The sequence below is a fragment of the Plodia interpunctella genome, chromosome 16 (genome assembly GCF_027563975.2).
Source record: "Plodia interpunctella isolate USDA-ARS_2022_Savannah chromosome 16, ilPloInte3.2, whole genome shotgun sequence".
NCBI lineage: Eukaryota > Metazoa > Arthropoda > Insecta > Lepidoptera > Pyralidae > Plodia > Plodia interpunctella.
In genome coordinates this window covers 2,515,228-2,532,055 of record NC_071309.1, presented here as the reverse complement: position 1 = coordinate 2,532,055, position 16,828 = coordinate 2,515,228, and the positions used below count along the sequence as shown (strand labels likewise).

The 16,828-nt window shown below is 35.2% G+C and overlaps 3 protein-coding genes across 4 annotated transcripts in view; 2 read left to right on the top strand and 1 right to left on the bottom strand.

The window, feature by feature from the left end:
* lmgA (lemming A) overlaps positions 1-6,339 on the bottom strand; it is a 30,659-nt gene extending 24,320 nt beyond the window's left edge. The window contains exons 1-3 of one of the 2 annotated variants that reach the window (XM_053756266.2): positions 6,141-6,339; positions 5,820-6,064; positions 1,652-1,792 (exon numbers count right to left, since the gene is read on the bottom strand). In XM_053756266.2, coding sequence (XP_053612241.1) covers positions 5,829-6,064; positions 6,141-6,159 — 255 coding nt within the window. In that variant the 5' untranslated portion in view covers positions 6,160-6,339 and the 3' untranslated portion in view covers positions 1,652-1,792; positions 5,820-5,828. Of the gene's footprint in view, positions 1-1,614; positions 1,793-3,184; positions 4,742-5,819; positions 6,065-6,140 lie in introns of those variants that run through there. The other variant, XM_053756265.2, reaches the window with a different exon arrangement.
* Positions 6,340-7,114: 775 nt separating this feature from the next.
* On the top strand, positions 7,115-13,292 carry tank. Its single transcript, XM_053756273.1, has 7 exons — positions 7,115-7,289; positions 7,378-7,532; positions 8,409-8,664; positions 9,602-9,721; positions 9,993-10,216; positions 10,836-10,907; positions 11,465-13,292. Exons 1-7 carry the CDS (start codon positions 7,275-7,277, stop codon positions 11,565-11,567), a joined length of 945 nt encoding a protein of 314 aa, XP_053612248.1. The 5' UTR covers positions 7,115-7,274; the 3' UTR covers positions 11,568-13,292.
* Positions 13,293-14,225: 933 nt separating this feature from the next.
* On the top strand, positions 14,226-16,385 carry LOC128676249 (uncharacterized). Its single transcript, XM_053756264.1, has one exon. It carries the CDS (start codon positions 14,294-14,296, stop codon positions 16,088-16,090), a length of 1,797 nt encoding a protein of 598 aa, XP_053612239.1. The 5' UTR covers positions 14,226-14,293; the 3' UTR covers positions 16,091-16,385.
* Positions 16,386-16,828: the final 443 nt, after the last annotated feature.

Sequence of the window (16,828 nt, the reverse complement as noted above, 5' to 3'; positions counted from 1 at the left end):
AATTTCGAGACTTGTGTTATGGGTTACTAACTAAACTATACTATTTTATAACAAATACATATATATATATATATATATATATATATATATATATATATATATATATATATATATATATATATATATATATATATATATATATATATATATATATATATATATATATATATATATATATATATATATATATATAGTTAAACATCCCAGACACAGGTCAATCTGAAAATGTTTATTTTCCATCTTGGCCTGACCGGGGTTCGAACCCGGGACCTCCAGTGTAGCAGTCCGGCGTGACGACCATTAGACCACGGAGGTCGTCAAAAATAAAGGATTTGGTTTTGGGGTACAGTAAAAGGCTTGTAATACATTAAATGCATGCAGAAGAAGGAATTTGCTACAATGCAGCCCTATGTAATGTAGCTTTAAAACAATTTCCGCTTAATATTTTTACGAGTTAGGTTTTACGAGTATTTAAACACGTCGTGTGGTGTAACCAAGTCGGTTATTATAACAAACAAGCCTTTGTAGTTAAGGTTTAAAACGGAATAATAATGGATTTTTTATTATGACATGAAAAGTTATAATGAAACCTATAAAATCATGAAAGTAAAGTCATAATTTGTAAAAAATATCGAAAAACGTAGTCACGTTATTCGATATTTTTTACAAATTCAATCAAGTCCGATTTAAGGATTTAAAGCTTTAGTGACATTTTATTTCATAAAAAGTATATTAATAATCTTCCTCACTTCTGATCCAGGCAGAAGGAGAACTCTGGTCCGATGACGTCAATTAGGTACTATAATAGCCTGATAATAATGGTTGCAGGCAGAATATAGTGCAAAGAATATCAGAAATAGTAGGAAAGTGGAGCCCAAGAAATCTGGAATGCGCTGAGAAGAATAACAATATATGTGCATGAGAATATGCAACAGCAGTAATTAACGGTTGCGTTGACTCGAGTCATCTCTAAGGAATGAGGGCGAATCATTGCGTATATTCAGCATATCTAGGTAAGGTGTTATCGTAATAGTTATAGTAGTGACGGGGTGATGTGTGATCCGGTGAAGAGGTTTGGCAGTCAAAGAGTCTAATCGAAGCATGCAAAAATCGAAACCTACTATTTTCAAAGCCGAGATACCCGCGGGTCAGCGTAAAAAAAAACCTTAAAATTTTGAAGTATCGGCTGTGATTTTACAACCGGCCGCCTGCCAGACGTCAACCCTCCTTGGGAATGCTATTGTTGCCTAATAGCTGCCTAGGGCGTGTTTTTCTTAAGTCATCTCGTACGACATCCACGGAAGGATATGGAGTGGTCTGATTCTAGGGCGGAACCACACGCCTTGGTAAGTAAAAATACCACAGGATATTATGCTATTACAGTATATAGTATGACAGTTTTCTATTGAAAACGGTGGCCAAAAAATCGTTGTCGTAAATTGTTTATATAAACTAAGAACTATAATACAAATCTAATAAAATCCGTTATCTAGCTTAGCGTAGTTTGTAGTAAACTTTTTAGTTTTCCCTATTAATTACAATAAATTAATAAACATGTGATGGTGGCGCTAGTGGCCGCGTATGTTATTCCTTTAACAAAACGCGTAAACTTACCATTTCCTTCTTCAAGTAAGTCATCTGCGCGTCCAGATCGGTGGGCGCGTCGCCGGCGTGCGCGGGCGTCTCCTGCTCGGGCGCCGGCGCCGGCTCCGCGAACCCGCTCAGACTTTTTGGTAGAGGAGGCAGTCCGTGGAGCGACATCGTGCTTATCGCCCGGTACTGCTTACGTAGCCTGCGGATGATAGTTAAAATCAAAGTATGTTCAGTAATTGGGGATTTAAAAACCCGCTTTCTCGTCAGTTTTATCCTATCTATAGATAGGTTAAGATAGCTTTATACTATCGGCTCGTCGCGGCTTAGCTCGTGTAAAACCGTAATAAATTATTCACCTAAACCTTCCTCAGGAATCACACTATCCATTGGTGAAAACCGTAAATCCTGGTTTTTGAGTTTATCGTTTATTTTCGTACAGTGACCAGTCTGACAGAGCAGACAGAGCAGACGCGACAGGGGGGGGACTTTTTATAATATCTAAGGATTAAGGATATATATACTATTAATATTCTATTTAATGTTATAAATGAGAAGGTGAGGCTGGAAAGGTGAATATGTGAGGATGTACGCGTGTACCTATGTTTGTTACTATTTTACACAAAATCTTGTTCATAATAAAATTTTGGTAACGTGAAATTTGGTACATGCGTTAGTATCCTGGAATAACACTTATTACTCCGAATACTTTTTATTTCGAAATTCCCACGTAAGCGAAGCCCCGAAGCGCAGCTAGTATTGTATAAGAAAACCTACATTTAACTCAAAAAGCTACAAACTAGTAGCACCTATGGCATTCTCAAGGTAACCAAACCATTCAAAGTACTCCTCAAATTCGGAGCGACCCAAATTGAGAAGGAATACAGAAGAAACTCTTTTATCAGTAAGCTAAGGTTTGAAAACATTCCATGAATCAAAAGTCCACAATCGTTGGCTAAACTTTGTTTGTTGACTATACTATAGTGACAACTTTGCTGTCTGTCCCAGTAGGTAAAAACGCGATATTGTATATAATGTGTAAACCTGCATTTTGTAAAACCTTTACAGTCAAAACAACATGATTCTCACAGGAAAGCTATATTCAGATAGGTAAATACGCGGTAAAAGTTATTGGAGTGTTTTTGAATGAATTTAACACCGTCATGTGTGACATTGAGTGCTGTACATGGAGTCAAATGGCATTCATGAACACTGCGCAACATGGCAATCGGTAATCGCTTTCTATTCAATAACACTATTTGCTTCAAAAGTACATATTTTAAAACTAAGACAAAATATTTATTAATTTTATCGATGCCGAAGTTTGATTGCATATAAAATTACATAGCTTTTCTAAAATGATAAAAGGGTGTAATTTGAATTTTTGGTCTCTAGAGTTCCTAAAAATGATATGGTACTTTATTTATTTAAGATAAAACTTACAGCTCTCATTACTGGATAACCTTAACATGATAAATGCCACATACTATCTTTCAAAATCGCGTCAGATATAAATAACTTTTTTAATTGTTAGTCGGTTGGTTGTTGTAAGGACAAATTATGTCCTTAAGTAGGTACTCAGTTACTAACTCACCTAGATTTTAAATCATCATCCAAAATATACGCATACGCTTGATCATATCCGTCATCTGTGTTCCCACTGGTGACTGAGGATATCGCGTAGTTTTGTTCTTCCTCTTCAGAATCACAATGACCATTTCTATCAATATATTCATCATTATTGGCAACCACAGTCTCTGGAACGTTGGACTGCGATCGCATCGTTTGCAGCTCGTATATGAGCATCTCGTGATTGTTCATATCTCTTCTCAACTCTACTTCTGGTGTTTCGTTGCCGTTCAAATTCTCTGCATCTTTTCCTTTATCGATAACAACATTAGATTCGTTTTTGTTGTTGTTCCTGCTAGCTATTATTTCCGAAATCAACATTTCTGTCACTCTAGACGTTTTCCTTTCCAATGAGTTATTATTTGTATTTTCGTTTATAACTGAAGTGTCATTTGCTACTTTTGACTCTTGATCGTTGTGAATAACACTAACGACTTGTGAATCTTGGACATTATTGACTTGTTTTGAAGGACTATATCGTAATCTATCATCGAACTCCTGAACTTCCTCTACTGTGGCATAAGGTGCTTCTAGCACAAGATTTTGTGACTTTGCGTCTACAGGAGAAGAATAAGGACTTACTTCTGGAGGTTTTGCATCCAAAGGATAAGAATACGGACTCACTTCCGGCGAGGGAGTTTGCTTAAGACTACTATTTTCTGTACAGTTTGTATACACAGGTAAAGGTTTCATTGGTTTCAACTTAGGTTTAGGGGATAGCGGCGGTGGCGGAGCTTTTCTTAAAGGCAGTGTTTTTTCCGCAAAACTTGACGACTTAGCCACTTTGCACTTTGCATCTTGGTCTAATTTGTTAGACGTGGACAGAGACCGCACTAAGATTTGTTTACAAGTTTTGACAGCTTTGGAATTGAGACTCTCGTTGGACCTTTTGGTAGATGAAGGGGTATTTATAGAACTGCTATCGCTAGAACTCCGCCTGGAGTTCTGACCGCTCGATCTCCTCTCGTCCGAGGAGGAGCTGCGGTCACTGATGACGTCCTTGATGAAGGACTTGACTCGTGCCAGTCCATTCTGTTTAGGCGAAACAGTCGGTTTATTACTTCTATCCAAAGTTTTAGATTTAGTCGCGTTTGATTGTTGTTCTTGTTTGGGCAACGTGCGGGACTTGGAGAGGTTGGCCTTCGAGTCGGCGACGGCCTTCCTCGTCTTGGCTAGAGCCTCGGCCACGACACTCTGGTTGGGCCGCGGGGGCACAGGTGGCGGTCCTCTAACTTTGTTGGTCTTCATGGGTTGCGCATTGGTTTGTACCATCAGCATAATTGAGCGAAGCGGCACTCATAGGATACTATAAATGGCTATAGTATAATGGGCGCTTATTTGCCGGCACTACGTGTTTACTGCACTCGCGGACGCTGTGAGCACGGACATGACACGTCCGTCGCGGGGCGCGCGCTACTCGGACTGGCTCTCGCGATGTCGTCACTAGCCTCAACGCCGTAAACCACGACTCGTTTCATGTTTATACACAAACTTTTGTGACTCTATTGCCTCGGTGCCTTAGGACTAATTTTACGTTTAGTTTCCCCAGTCGGACTTAACAATGCCCCGAAGTCGGCCGTTTGTTTACTTTGAGAATGGACGCAATACGCGTACCGGTCCACGGCGCACGCGACATTCTATTGTGGATGTTTTGAAAGCACCCAATCTCAGACTATTGTTTTATAGTTAATTAATTGTTACAGCTGCTATTTGGAAATTGTTGCCAGTATTTGTTGACACCTGTTATTGACTGCTTGTAAAAATATACATTCAGTTATAATTGCAACATTAAATATTTTTGTTTATAATTATTTGTATTAGAGATGTTTATAAACCTTTAAAATTTTTCTATAAGCATATTTTCATTATTTGACTTGACCCTAACAAAAAACAAATGTACTATAATGTTTTTATTCTCAAGACATGTAAATTGAAAAAATTCTATACTGGGTAATAAATTTTGATCAGTGTCATACAGTTTGTGAATATTTTAGCAAAGTCCATGATACACTGATTATTATTTTTTTGTAGATTGTGTTGATATGTTTAAAAGCTTTTGAAATGTAACATTGGTGGAGGACGGGATAAAATATGTAGAGTAGATAAGAAAACCGAAGAAACTGTATTACTTAGAACAAACTTATGAAATACCTGATTGAAGGAATATTAGAAAATTCCTTTAGAGTATAGGAAACAAAAGCTGATAGCAGAAAACTGACCGACATGATATTCCCTACAAAAATGAGAGTATATAGCACAGATTTCGATTTTAGTTCATTGAATTTTATTCCATAACAAACATTCAAACAACAATAGCAAAGTGTAAAGAACTTGTTGAGTTTTATTATACTTTGCTATTGTTGGACTCTCACACTGAGGGTACTGTAAAAATCATCTACTTGATATATATACAAATTATGGTTTTTGATTTTTATATAAAATATGTAAGACATCACTGAATTAAGTACATGATTACCATATATATAAGTATCTTAATGTTTAGATAAAATTAATGAAATGTGTCTTGAGAGAGTGTTAAGTGCTTATCCATAAGATTGTTAATATACATCATTTAGAGTTAAGAGGAAAAAAATACTTACAATTAGAATCTACTTGTTATTGAACTTCCAGTCTTGTCTACACATAGGGCACTGCTGCTGAGGCTGCGAGTGGAGCCACTTGACGATGCAGTGGATGTGGAAGCAGTGCGAGCAAGCACCCCAGACCAGCGGGCAATCGTCTCCAGGCAACTTGCAGTCAGGGCAACAACTATCGAAAGGCATACGACAAATGCCACAGTTTTCGTCGTTCGCCTCCCAGCGCCAAGTAGCAACACCCGTCCAACCTACGTGATATATTTTAAACGTAAGGTCAACGTAATAAATATTTTGCAGTTGAAAACACATAATATACCTACATACTTTTAATTGTCACTTTCATGGCCCGAAACACGCATTACTTGTATTTTGCGGAATTGAATCGCGGATAGTTCTTAATGAAACAATAACATTTAATTAAAACCGTGATAGTCAATAAAATAGTAGTAAATATTTTAGTAAATAAAATAGGTAGGTAATAGGTAGGTAGGTTTACCGCTTTTAACGTCCACAATAAACATTTCATTAAAATTTAAGTGACATTGACAAACATGACATTGATAATCAGTGTCTTGTGAAAGGAAATTGACAGTGACAGAACAGCAGTGTTGTTATAAAGTTGACTATGCACAATGCAGCGTTATATGTATGGTTTGACTGCTGCCTTTTGCTCTGTGGGTAGGGTTCTCAGATCAAAATATCAAAAACCCGGAGAAAATTCCTGACATTTAATGAAAATTCCGGACTTCTCAATTTTTCATTAATGTCCTTATGCATCGTACAATGCAAGTGAATACAGGAAGTGTTAAACAATGTTTATGTTATGGGAGCATTTAATATCAGAAGTAATGTTGTAATAAAAAATTATGTTATTGGTAGTTAAAAGTCATAATTTTGTTTACCTTTGATTTATAATAAAAATATAAATAATTAATAAATGATTAGAATTTTTTCATTTCCTATTTGACTCGTCACTTAATTGTAGAAATTTCGGACGGTTTAAGATTCCCTCCGCATTTCGGAGACCTATATTTCTGGACTTGTCCGGAAAATTCCGGACGTATGGCAACTTTATCTGTGGGCGAATAGTATAACCAGACTTTAGGTAGGTACTCTTCACCTTAATCTTGTAACCTAAGCTTGTTACTTTGTAAAGAAAGAAAGAAACTAAAACTAACAAAAATAAATCTATGTGGGGGCTGGGCTGTGCATATGATAATGAATGGGTGATGAAAATTACTGTTTACTTTGTTATCTGTGTTATATTTTTTTATTTACTGTTGTCTGTCAATCAATGTCACATTGTGTCAAATCGTGGTGTTTTTGTTGATGAATGAAAATCGTAAAAATTATCAATGACGTCAAAACTAAATTAACAAAAGATGTGATTAAAGTTCACGAAATTAGCACCCAAGAACAAACAGAACATGAAGTTATTTTACTTTTAAAGGATACATCATGGAAAGTATTACTGTAAGTATATAAATTAAATAATCGTATAGACATTCATAGACGAAAGGCCATTCATTGTTATCATTGTGTAATTTGATTTATTTTACAGAATTTCTCGGTTTCACTTATTAAAGGGTTTATCGACAGCCTACGTGGGGTAACTGTGCTGTTATATTTGGATAAAGAAATAAATGAGAGGGCGTTGAATCGCTCACCAAGGATAGAATCTGAAAAGATTAGACCCAAACAAATACCTATACAACAGTGAGTTTTCTATGATGAATTTCGAATATTTACTTGCCCTACGACAGAAGCTTTGTTATAGTTTTGTAATAAGTGTATTTTTTTCATAGTTTATCTAGTTTGCAGACAGATATCCAAAAGATGAATGATTACTTCAATAGTTAAAGATTTATAAAACATTCCGACTAATATAATAAATGAAAAAGTCTGTCTGTCACGATTTCACGGCTAAACCCTTATAACTGTAACTCTGTCGTGTGCCGTTTTTTCTCTTCGGCAAAAAAAAACTTTATGAATCTGTATTGTATTGGAAACTGCTGAGCTTATTATGATAAAATTTGGTGTAGTAATAGTTAATGACCCAAGGTCGAACATGGGTTACTGCAGGCAGCAGCTAGTAATTGAATATGTGATGAACATGTTGAAAAAGTTGGTTTCTACATTATAATTTTTAAATATCCTTTCTATAATAATTTATTTATAGATTGTTGACATAATGATGGTTTATTACAGTGATATTAATATGCATCATCAAAATAAGCAACAAAAAATTTATTTTTTGAACAAACTCTCATTGTGATTCAAATAGGTGAAGCTAGCTGTCTGAAGTCAACAGTGAAACTACTATAAAAAAAATTGGACTAGCTCGAAAAATCACTGATCCCAGGAACTCTTTTTTATGTACATATCTACATTTTCGGTTTTTCCTTTATCTGTATCGTTAGCCCTTACTTGCCATATTTAAATTCTTTGTCAATACCAATTCTTTCATCTTCTTTTAAAATAATCTATTACACTTTATAGTTATTGTTCAAGTAAAAACATACTCATAAACAAGCTAACCATCAGGACAATTTGTGCAGTGCAAAAAATTAACACATTATCATAATTTTTCAGGGAATCAAAAGTACTTACCAGAGTTTTGCAATCATGCATATTGAACGGGTTTATATTTTTGCTAAGCATATTAATATTTGAATATGCGTTGCTGCCGGCAGTCAAATACTTAGTCACAGTTGTGTTTGGACATGATCCCGGTGTGGCACGGAACGTGTGGGGTTGGATGCAGCCGTTCCTCTCCATGACGTTTAGAATGATTTGGGTGTTGCCTCTGTTTTTGTTGAGTAGGCTTGTTAATAGTTTATGGTTTCAGGTGAGTAATTTTTTATTATTTTATTCCCACTGCTGGCCAAAAGACAAAAGATTTTGCTAAATAGGACTAGGATTGAAGTTTGGGATAGACATTTGTAACCATGTATCAAATTGGTTTCATTGAAATTTGTCCAGTAGATTTTGCAGAATTTAGTTGATATTATACGAGGGAGGTGACAAAGGAATAATAACAGTCTTAACAGCAGTCAATAACATAATTTCTAAAGAGTGGCATGGAGCAGGAGGTCGAAAAATTACAGATTTATTATGTGGTCCTTGGACTTTTATCTTCATCTTGAATGGCTGGCTGGATTGTCACAGCTGGTCATGAACATGCAAGAGAGATTTGGGTGAAATGGTCACAGAATGGGAAGACACATCACAAGCCTTGTGCTTGCATGGTGCCCCCATAATTATAATAAAATAGTTGATTTGATTGGGCTGACTGTTATGCAGAATTTTGGCACAAGCATATTATTTTCCTTTAATTTCGATGGCAGTCTAATTATAATTCATTAAATTATAATAGACTGTGATTAATTTAAATATGTTTTAAAATGCAAATGGACACAATCAAAGTCCAAGGTGAAATACAATGACAAGATTTTTTAAACTATTTACACTATTGTAGGTTTTTTATACAAGCTTTATTTTACTTGCAATATATGTATGTATGTTCGGGTGGAATATTTTAACTTAATTTTGATAAGCTTAAGCAGATCTATTCAATTAACTGAGCTGAAATTTTGTACACACATATATAGTTTTGATTAACCCGTTTCGACGCTATGCTGACCGATCTTTGGTCCCTATTATTTATCCCTATCTCCTTAAACTATTTAAAATTAGTTGGCGGAGTCTTTTAATTAGTGTAAACATATATTGAAAATATATTAACTTTATCCTCCGAAAATGAAATAAATATAAATGTATTTCAGGATATAGCAGATTCTGCCTATCGCCACCGCAGAGGGCGTCCTCAGTTTATGTCCAGCGTCAGCAAGATAATTGCAGATTCTCTGTTCAGTATGCTTGTGCAGGCGCTGTTTTTAGTTCAGGTAATTATTTTATACCTATTTTTGTATGTTAAAGACCAGCTTTGTTGGGTAATTCGGGATAATATTTTAATTCGGAAAAAAAACTGTTTGATTTTCTTCAACTGTTTGAGCTGAATAACAATCCATTATTAAGATATGCACGACCTGATAGTGCATCGGCTTCCAGCGAGAGAACGGTTTACTCGGGTAAGATTATTTTTTGGTCACGCTTTGAATGGAACATCTCTCTGACGGCAATAAAATCGTATGTCAAATGTTTTTTTATTTACAGAGTATGCTAGTCAGCATGTTGCCAATAACATATATAGGAGAATTACTGTGCCTCCTTCACATGTGCTTATTGTACTCGCTGTACTCGTTCGAGTACAAGTGGTTCAACATGGGCTGGGAGTTGCACAAGCGGCTCACCTTCATTGAGTCCAACTGGCCATATTTCCTAGGGTTTGGACTGCCACTCGCTGTTTTGACGCAGATACCACAGTCTTATATCATTAGGTAAGATGTTTTCTGTTTGGTACCATGTTTTGTTCAAAAATTGAATATTGTGACTGCCATTTAGATTTGAAAAGAAAGAAACAGGAAATGATGTGTTTGATTTATGTTTGACGACCGATTTGATGATTTGTAAAGTTCTTGCCTCTGAAGCGAGAGGTCCCGGGTTCGATTCCCGGTCGGGTCATGATGGAAAATGATCTTTTTCTGATTGGCCCGGGTCTTGGATTTTTATCTATATATGTATTTGTTATAAAATATAGTATCGTTGAGCTAGTATCCCACAAATCAGTACACAAGTCTCGAACTTTGGGGCTATCTCAATCTGTGTGATTTGTCCCAATATATTTATTTACTTATTTTTTTATATTTTTTAATCGATACTTCGTTAAATTAAGCCGGTGACATCAAGCCATATTGATTTTAACCCTGACTGAAATTCTGATTAAAATTTACACAACATCTTCCCATGTGCTTATTGTACTCATTTAAGCACAGGTGTTTTAATTATTTGTTATATTTTCTATATAAGCGACTCGCTTTCGCTTTTAATTACGTGATTTAAAACAAATAAAAAGTAGCCATTAAATCTATGCCGATAATATTTTTTCTTCTATTGTAGCGGATGTGTGTTTTCAATATTCTTCCCCGTGTTCATACTGAGCGGGAATGAAGCTACTCCAGTCATGGGAAAGTAAGTTTTTAGCAATCTATACTATTATTATAAAGAGAGGCGAGTAATCTCCGAAACTACCGAACCGATTTCAAAAATTCTTTATCCATTAGAAAGGTACATTATCCAAGATTTTTATAGGCTATATTTTATCTCAAAATACAATAAATTAATAAATAGTACACGGGAGCAAAGCCCCGGGCAACAACTAGTTATTAATAAAGTTGAAAATATAATAAGAAAGTAAATATTTATTTAAAGATACGAACAGGATAAATGGATTTAGTGGCAATAGAACAATCGCCTCATACAATATCCAATGGAGGACATGAAGTCCTCCATTGGATAGTGTATGAGGCGATTAAGGGATAAAAAGCCTTGACATTACAGACCGGGGCAACGCGTGGAAAAGACAAGAAACAAGACATGACACTCATCATAAAAAAGCCTGTATTATGTATCCCACTGCTGGGCAAAGGCCTCCCCTTTTGTCTTCCAAAGGTCTCTCGAGCCATTTGTCAGTCAGTGTCAGTCAGATATTGACCAAATAACATTTAAAAAAGAAAATTCCTTCACAGTGAATACCCGCTACGTCTATTTTCGCCAGTCGTCGCGATATCGAATGGAATGTTCAGATTCGCGCGTCAGGGGGCCGAGGCGGTCACCCATCGCGCTCGGTGATACACCTCCGTGTTCACGTCGAAATTGTCATAGCTTGTATACTTAGCATGTAAATCGAAAACGCCATTGACCTGTTACTGTGTACTTGGTAAAGACTAATGCGTGCGAAAGAGATAGAGAACATACGTTTATTCGTCGCTATAAGCACATGCAAAAAGTCTTGATTTTTTATTTATCCCGCCTATTTGTCTGTTTGTTTTGTTTATTTAATAGACACAATAGATATAACAAGTAGATACAAATAAAAAATAAACTAAAACTGTTACAACACTATAATAAATGCAAATGTTTGGATTTATGTTTGTTTGCTCAATTTCGCACATTCTACTAGACGGATTTCGAAATTTGATACACATGTAGAATATGATGATAGCAGCTCCTCCCGGCTTCGCTCGGGTAAGAACATAATGAAACCAACTCAGGAATCACTAGCGAGATTTCTGTCTTTTGGTGAAAACCGCATCAAAATTAATGCAGTAGTTTTTTTTAGTTTACCGCGAACAGACAGACAGACGCGGCAGAGGACATTGTTTTATATGTAAGGCTCGTATGATACTTTTTATCCGGAAGTTCATACGGGATGGAAGCTATCCGAGCCTCACCTAGTTCGTAATATGTACAATTTTAACAAATGTGGTTTTTAAAACATAAAAATGTCTCAGGCCTATATTATGTGGTCGTCCAAAACAAAAGGGACCTTATGGCGGCTAGCACTTAGGTACTAAACAACGGCAATAAAGACCTAAGTGCTAGCCGCCATAAGGTCCATTTTGATTTGGATGTCCACATATACTGTTAATTTTAATTTTACAGTCTCAAAAAAATTTAAACTTTGTTTTACGTTACCAAAAGATACAGTGATTGTAAAGGGCTTATTTGGTACTTTCTTAAAATGTGTATATGATTTTACTCGTCGTGTCAATGATCTTTACGAAGTGCACAATATACTTAGGCTATGGTAAAGACTGGATGTAGGGTTGAGGAATTCGAAAAGTTATTTACAATTTTTTATTATGTATATCGAATTTATAATTTTAATTTTACCCACGTCATATTTCTTGTAATAATGGCTGTTTTGCTCAATTCATATGTGAATACATGTTATATTTGAACCCTACATAAATGGATGGGATTGGAATAGACAAACTTAGTTGTGGCTTAAAGGAGTGTATTATCGATTGCTCCTGCGCAATGTTGTGACACAATACGATTTTGATATTTGTCTGTTGCAATATTTTTATGTTGGACGCATCGAAATATTTTTCAGGGTTTTAAATAATTATATATTTTTTGGGAATAGTTCACTATTTGTGCCTAGTTCGACTGGCTCACTTTTAGTCAGGAGTAAAGGTACAAGTATCAAAACTATTCAGTCTTATTCAATAAAAAGTCATGTCTCTATATATTGTTCTGCTAAAGTATAATACGAATAATTTTGGATGACTGCTCTGAACTCAGTCGTGTGCCTGCATAAAACTATTTTAAAATAATCGGTTTATACTTTACCGGTCTAATATTGCTATGATATTTTTTATGAATACTGGTTAGTCTATTTAAAACTCCGATTGGTTAAAATTGGTCTTATTTTGGTGTTATCACATTTTAATATCACATGTTGAGTACTTTATTACTGATTAAGCTATTAATATTGTATATTACAATCATTCTTATGTAGTCTTAAATTGTGATTTTTACATGACATTATTTATTGAAGTGACTGACGTATTTGCTGTTTTATTTCTGCCTAGGGACGTATTCCTTTTATAAAATCTAGGTGATTTCCGCCCTAGAACAGAACCACTCCATACCTGATAGGTATGAAGTGGTTCTATTCTAGGGCGGTCCATCCCGTGGAAGTCATACGAGGTGAAAAAGGGACATATAGAGCTGAAAGGCAACATTAGCGTTCATGTTACACTGAGCTTGCAGATTCATCACGATTCCGCCGCAAGGATAAATATAAATATATATGAACAAATCAAACGTATAAATCAAATTGCAACATCATACCATAATATTTTTCTATTCAGCCAGTGCTGTTAGCATTTTATGTCGCACTTCAATCCACGGAAGAAAAATAAAATATCTCGAGTATGCATCTAATACAATTACTTGAAACTCGCATACTAACTGGGTATTGTAATGTAAACTGCACATTAAGTTGTCGTGCAGAGTCGAGCTACCCTTTTGAATAAATGCGATGGTAATTATATAACAGAAAACACTTTCAGCCCTAGGTAAATAAAGCCTATTATATACTGGGGGACAAAGTGTGTATACTTATCCCGCGTCGAGTTGCCCGCGTGAATTTCCCACGGGAACAGTGAGGTCCTACATAATTATATATTAGTATGCAGAAGGACATTATGACCTAAGGTCCTTCTGCATACTTCAAACTACTTACATTACAAAATTTCAAGAAGATTGGTTGATTACATAGATAAATATATAATGAGTAGGAAAATAAATAAAATATATATATATGAAATATATATATATATATATGATATACATATATATATATATATATATATATATATATATATATATATATATATATATATATATATATATATATATATATATATATATATATATATATATATTAGTTTATTTCTGCGTTATCGCTAATGTAGCTAATGGTTCAATGATAATTAACAATATATTATACACAATTTAATATTGACATTAGGTTTATAACATAGAAGAATCACTGTCTATTCGGAATGGCATTAGTGAATGTAATTTTCGTGAGTTTTGTGTTACTATTTCTAAAATCCATTGCAGGTTTTAAAATACCTATTACAAAATATGAAGGAGTTCACGATATAGTTGATTGCGCTAGTAAAATATTGTTGAAATACTACACAAGAGGCGGAGAAGTTACCTTTATTGATATGCATGATAACAGTAACATAAATTATGGTGTACTTGCTGAAATGCATAGAAGATTACATGTCTCGATTATATATCGTACTCTGGAAGCACCACTATATAATGAAAATGACGGATACGTTATATATGTTAGAACAGCTCTTGATTTCGTTGGTCATTTCAAATGTCTTACACGAGAAGGTTCGTGGAACCCACATGCCAGGTTTATGATTGTTATGGATCTAAAGAAAATCCATTTGAAAACAATTTTCAAAACACTTTTGAAGTATCATGTATTCAATGTTGTTGTTATTAATGGCATTCATAACTCTACGTTATACTCGTATAAACCCTTCGATAATTACGGCTGCGGTAAAAGATTTGACAGGATCATCGATTATGGCAAGTGTAAAGATTCGCTGCAAGTAAACTTATTCCCAAATATACTGGTCTCTGGTATTCAGAACTGCACTTTGAACGTTGCTGCCCCGCATTGGCCACCTTATATAATAAACCCGAGCACCAATATATCCAAAAGGTTCGGAATCGAGCAGTTCGTCTTTGAAATTATAAGCAAAATAGAACAATTTAAAGTAAATTACACTTATACTAATAACGCTGAAAACTTTACGGTAATAAATCAGGAAATGTCAGCAGTTGGTCCCTTAGATTTGCTGCAGACGAATAAAGCTGACGCTATTTTTGGAGGAATGATACTTATAAAGGATAGAGCAGACGCGTTCGATTACATTTATTCGCACCTCGCAAACGTAGACGAGATCAAACTCCTGGTGAAGAAAGCTGGTATCGTGAAACCGTGGAAGAATATTTACTTAGAATTCCAACCAGTAGTATGGACGCTATTAGCTGTATCATTCATTTTATATTTCCTGTTTCTGATATTAATTATACGAGGACATGACAACACGTCTGTAATGCTCAAGATGTGGGATTCTCTTTTTGCACATGGGTCTATTATTAGGAACAATCGTGCAGCGAAATTTGCATTCATCATCTGGGTTTGGTTCGCCTATCTGGTCAACTCCGTCTACCAATCTAATCTGTTCAGCTTGTGCACACATCCAGCCAAGGACTACCAGATATCTAGCGATCAAGATCTTGCTGATTATCATCTGAAGCCGTGTGTGAGTAAAGTAATACAGACGTTAATGTGGGCAGAGTTGGGTATGCCAATGTCGAACTCCACTGACAATTGTGAGCTGCTGTTACAGAGCATCAGAACGGTGACCAAAGAAGACAACTTCTACACAATAACTCTCTATTCTATATATTCATACAACAGGCATAATTTTGTCGATAGCTTCGGCGATTCCCTTCTATATGAGTTTCCTACATTGAACAAAATTATGTACGCAATATATTTCTATAAAGGGTTTCCGTTACTTCACAAGTTTCATACATACACTTTGCGATTGCGAGAGAATGGACTGATAGAAAAAGTCGCGAAAGACTTGGATTACGAAGAATCGATAAGACATTACTACAGTAAAGATAGCAAGCGTTTTCGGACAGAAGTGCCTTGGTTTATCTATTTATTTGGAACGAGTTTAGCTACTGTCATATTTGCCATAGAATTAGTTCAGACAAGTCGCAGTTTAACTGGGTCGATTATAGTGCCTCTACCATAATAGTTTTGTTCATAATTAAATTACATATTATTGTATCAATTAATGCTAAAATTAAATCCTGGACGGATTTTGGTTGGTAAAAAGAACTTGTCCACTGGACAACCGGAGCGGTTGGTAGTACCTAATAGTGGTAGTAAAACGGGCAAATGTTAAAATTTAAGGGTTCTTATTTCCATATTTACCGTATTATCATTAGAAAATGATCAAATAATTAATGCCACAAATAAGTTTTGGGTTGGTTGCGACTCCATCTTTGTAGCTTCGTTGGTATGAAAATGAAACGATAATTTATAAATTATTGCCTACATTAAAATAAAAACTATATTCATATGATTTTTAATTCTACTATTTATAGATTATCTCATAACCTACATAGCGTATTCCTAGTTACTTCTTTCTTCTACATAGTTCAAGTCGTTATCTAATAGGTAGATATTAGATAAGTAGCCAGATATAACTGGTTTCAGATTGGTTAAGTATTTTTCAGGTTCTGTTGCGATCCCACATAAAGTGGGATAAGAGCAGGCGGATGATGATTCAGGGTTACCATCTCTGTATACTTTACTAAGTATAACGAATTTTTAAGTAGTAAAATAGGTACAAAAACCAAGTCATGTTTTACGATCCAGTGCCAATGCGCCGGTCAAACTAATTGTTTATCTATATTGTGTCTCAATTCTGCGTGATCGACGGGTATCGACAAAAGATTGTACGGCAAACTGACACAAAAGAAAAGTT

What these genes read in the sequence shown, in the direction of transcription:
- tank (XM_053756273.1), top strand. An exon ending in TTAATAGTTTATGGTTTCAG is followed by an intron (nt 8,665 to 9,601) that starts GTGAGTAATTTT and finishes AATGTATTTCAG; the next exon opens with GATATAGCAGATTCTGCCTA. An exon ending in GCTACTCCAGTCATGGGAAA is followed by an intron (nt 10,908 to 11,464) that starts GTAAGTTTTTAG and finishes ATTCCTTCACAG; the next exon opens with TGAATACCCGCTACGTCTAT.
- LOC128676249 (XM_053756264.1), top strand. Translation starts at nt 14,294, where the DNA reads ATGGCATTAGTGAATGTAATTTTCGTGAGTTTTGTGTTACTATTTCTA.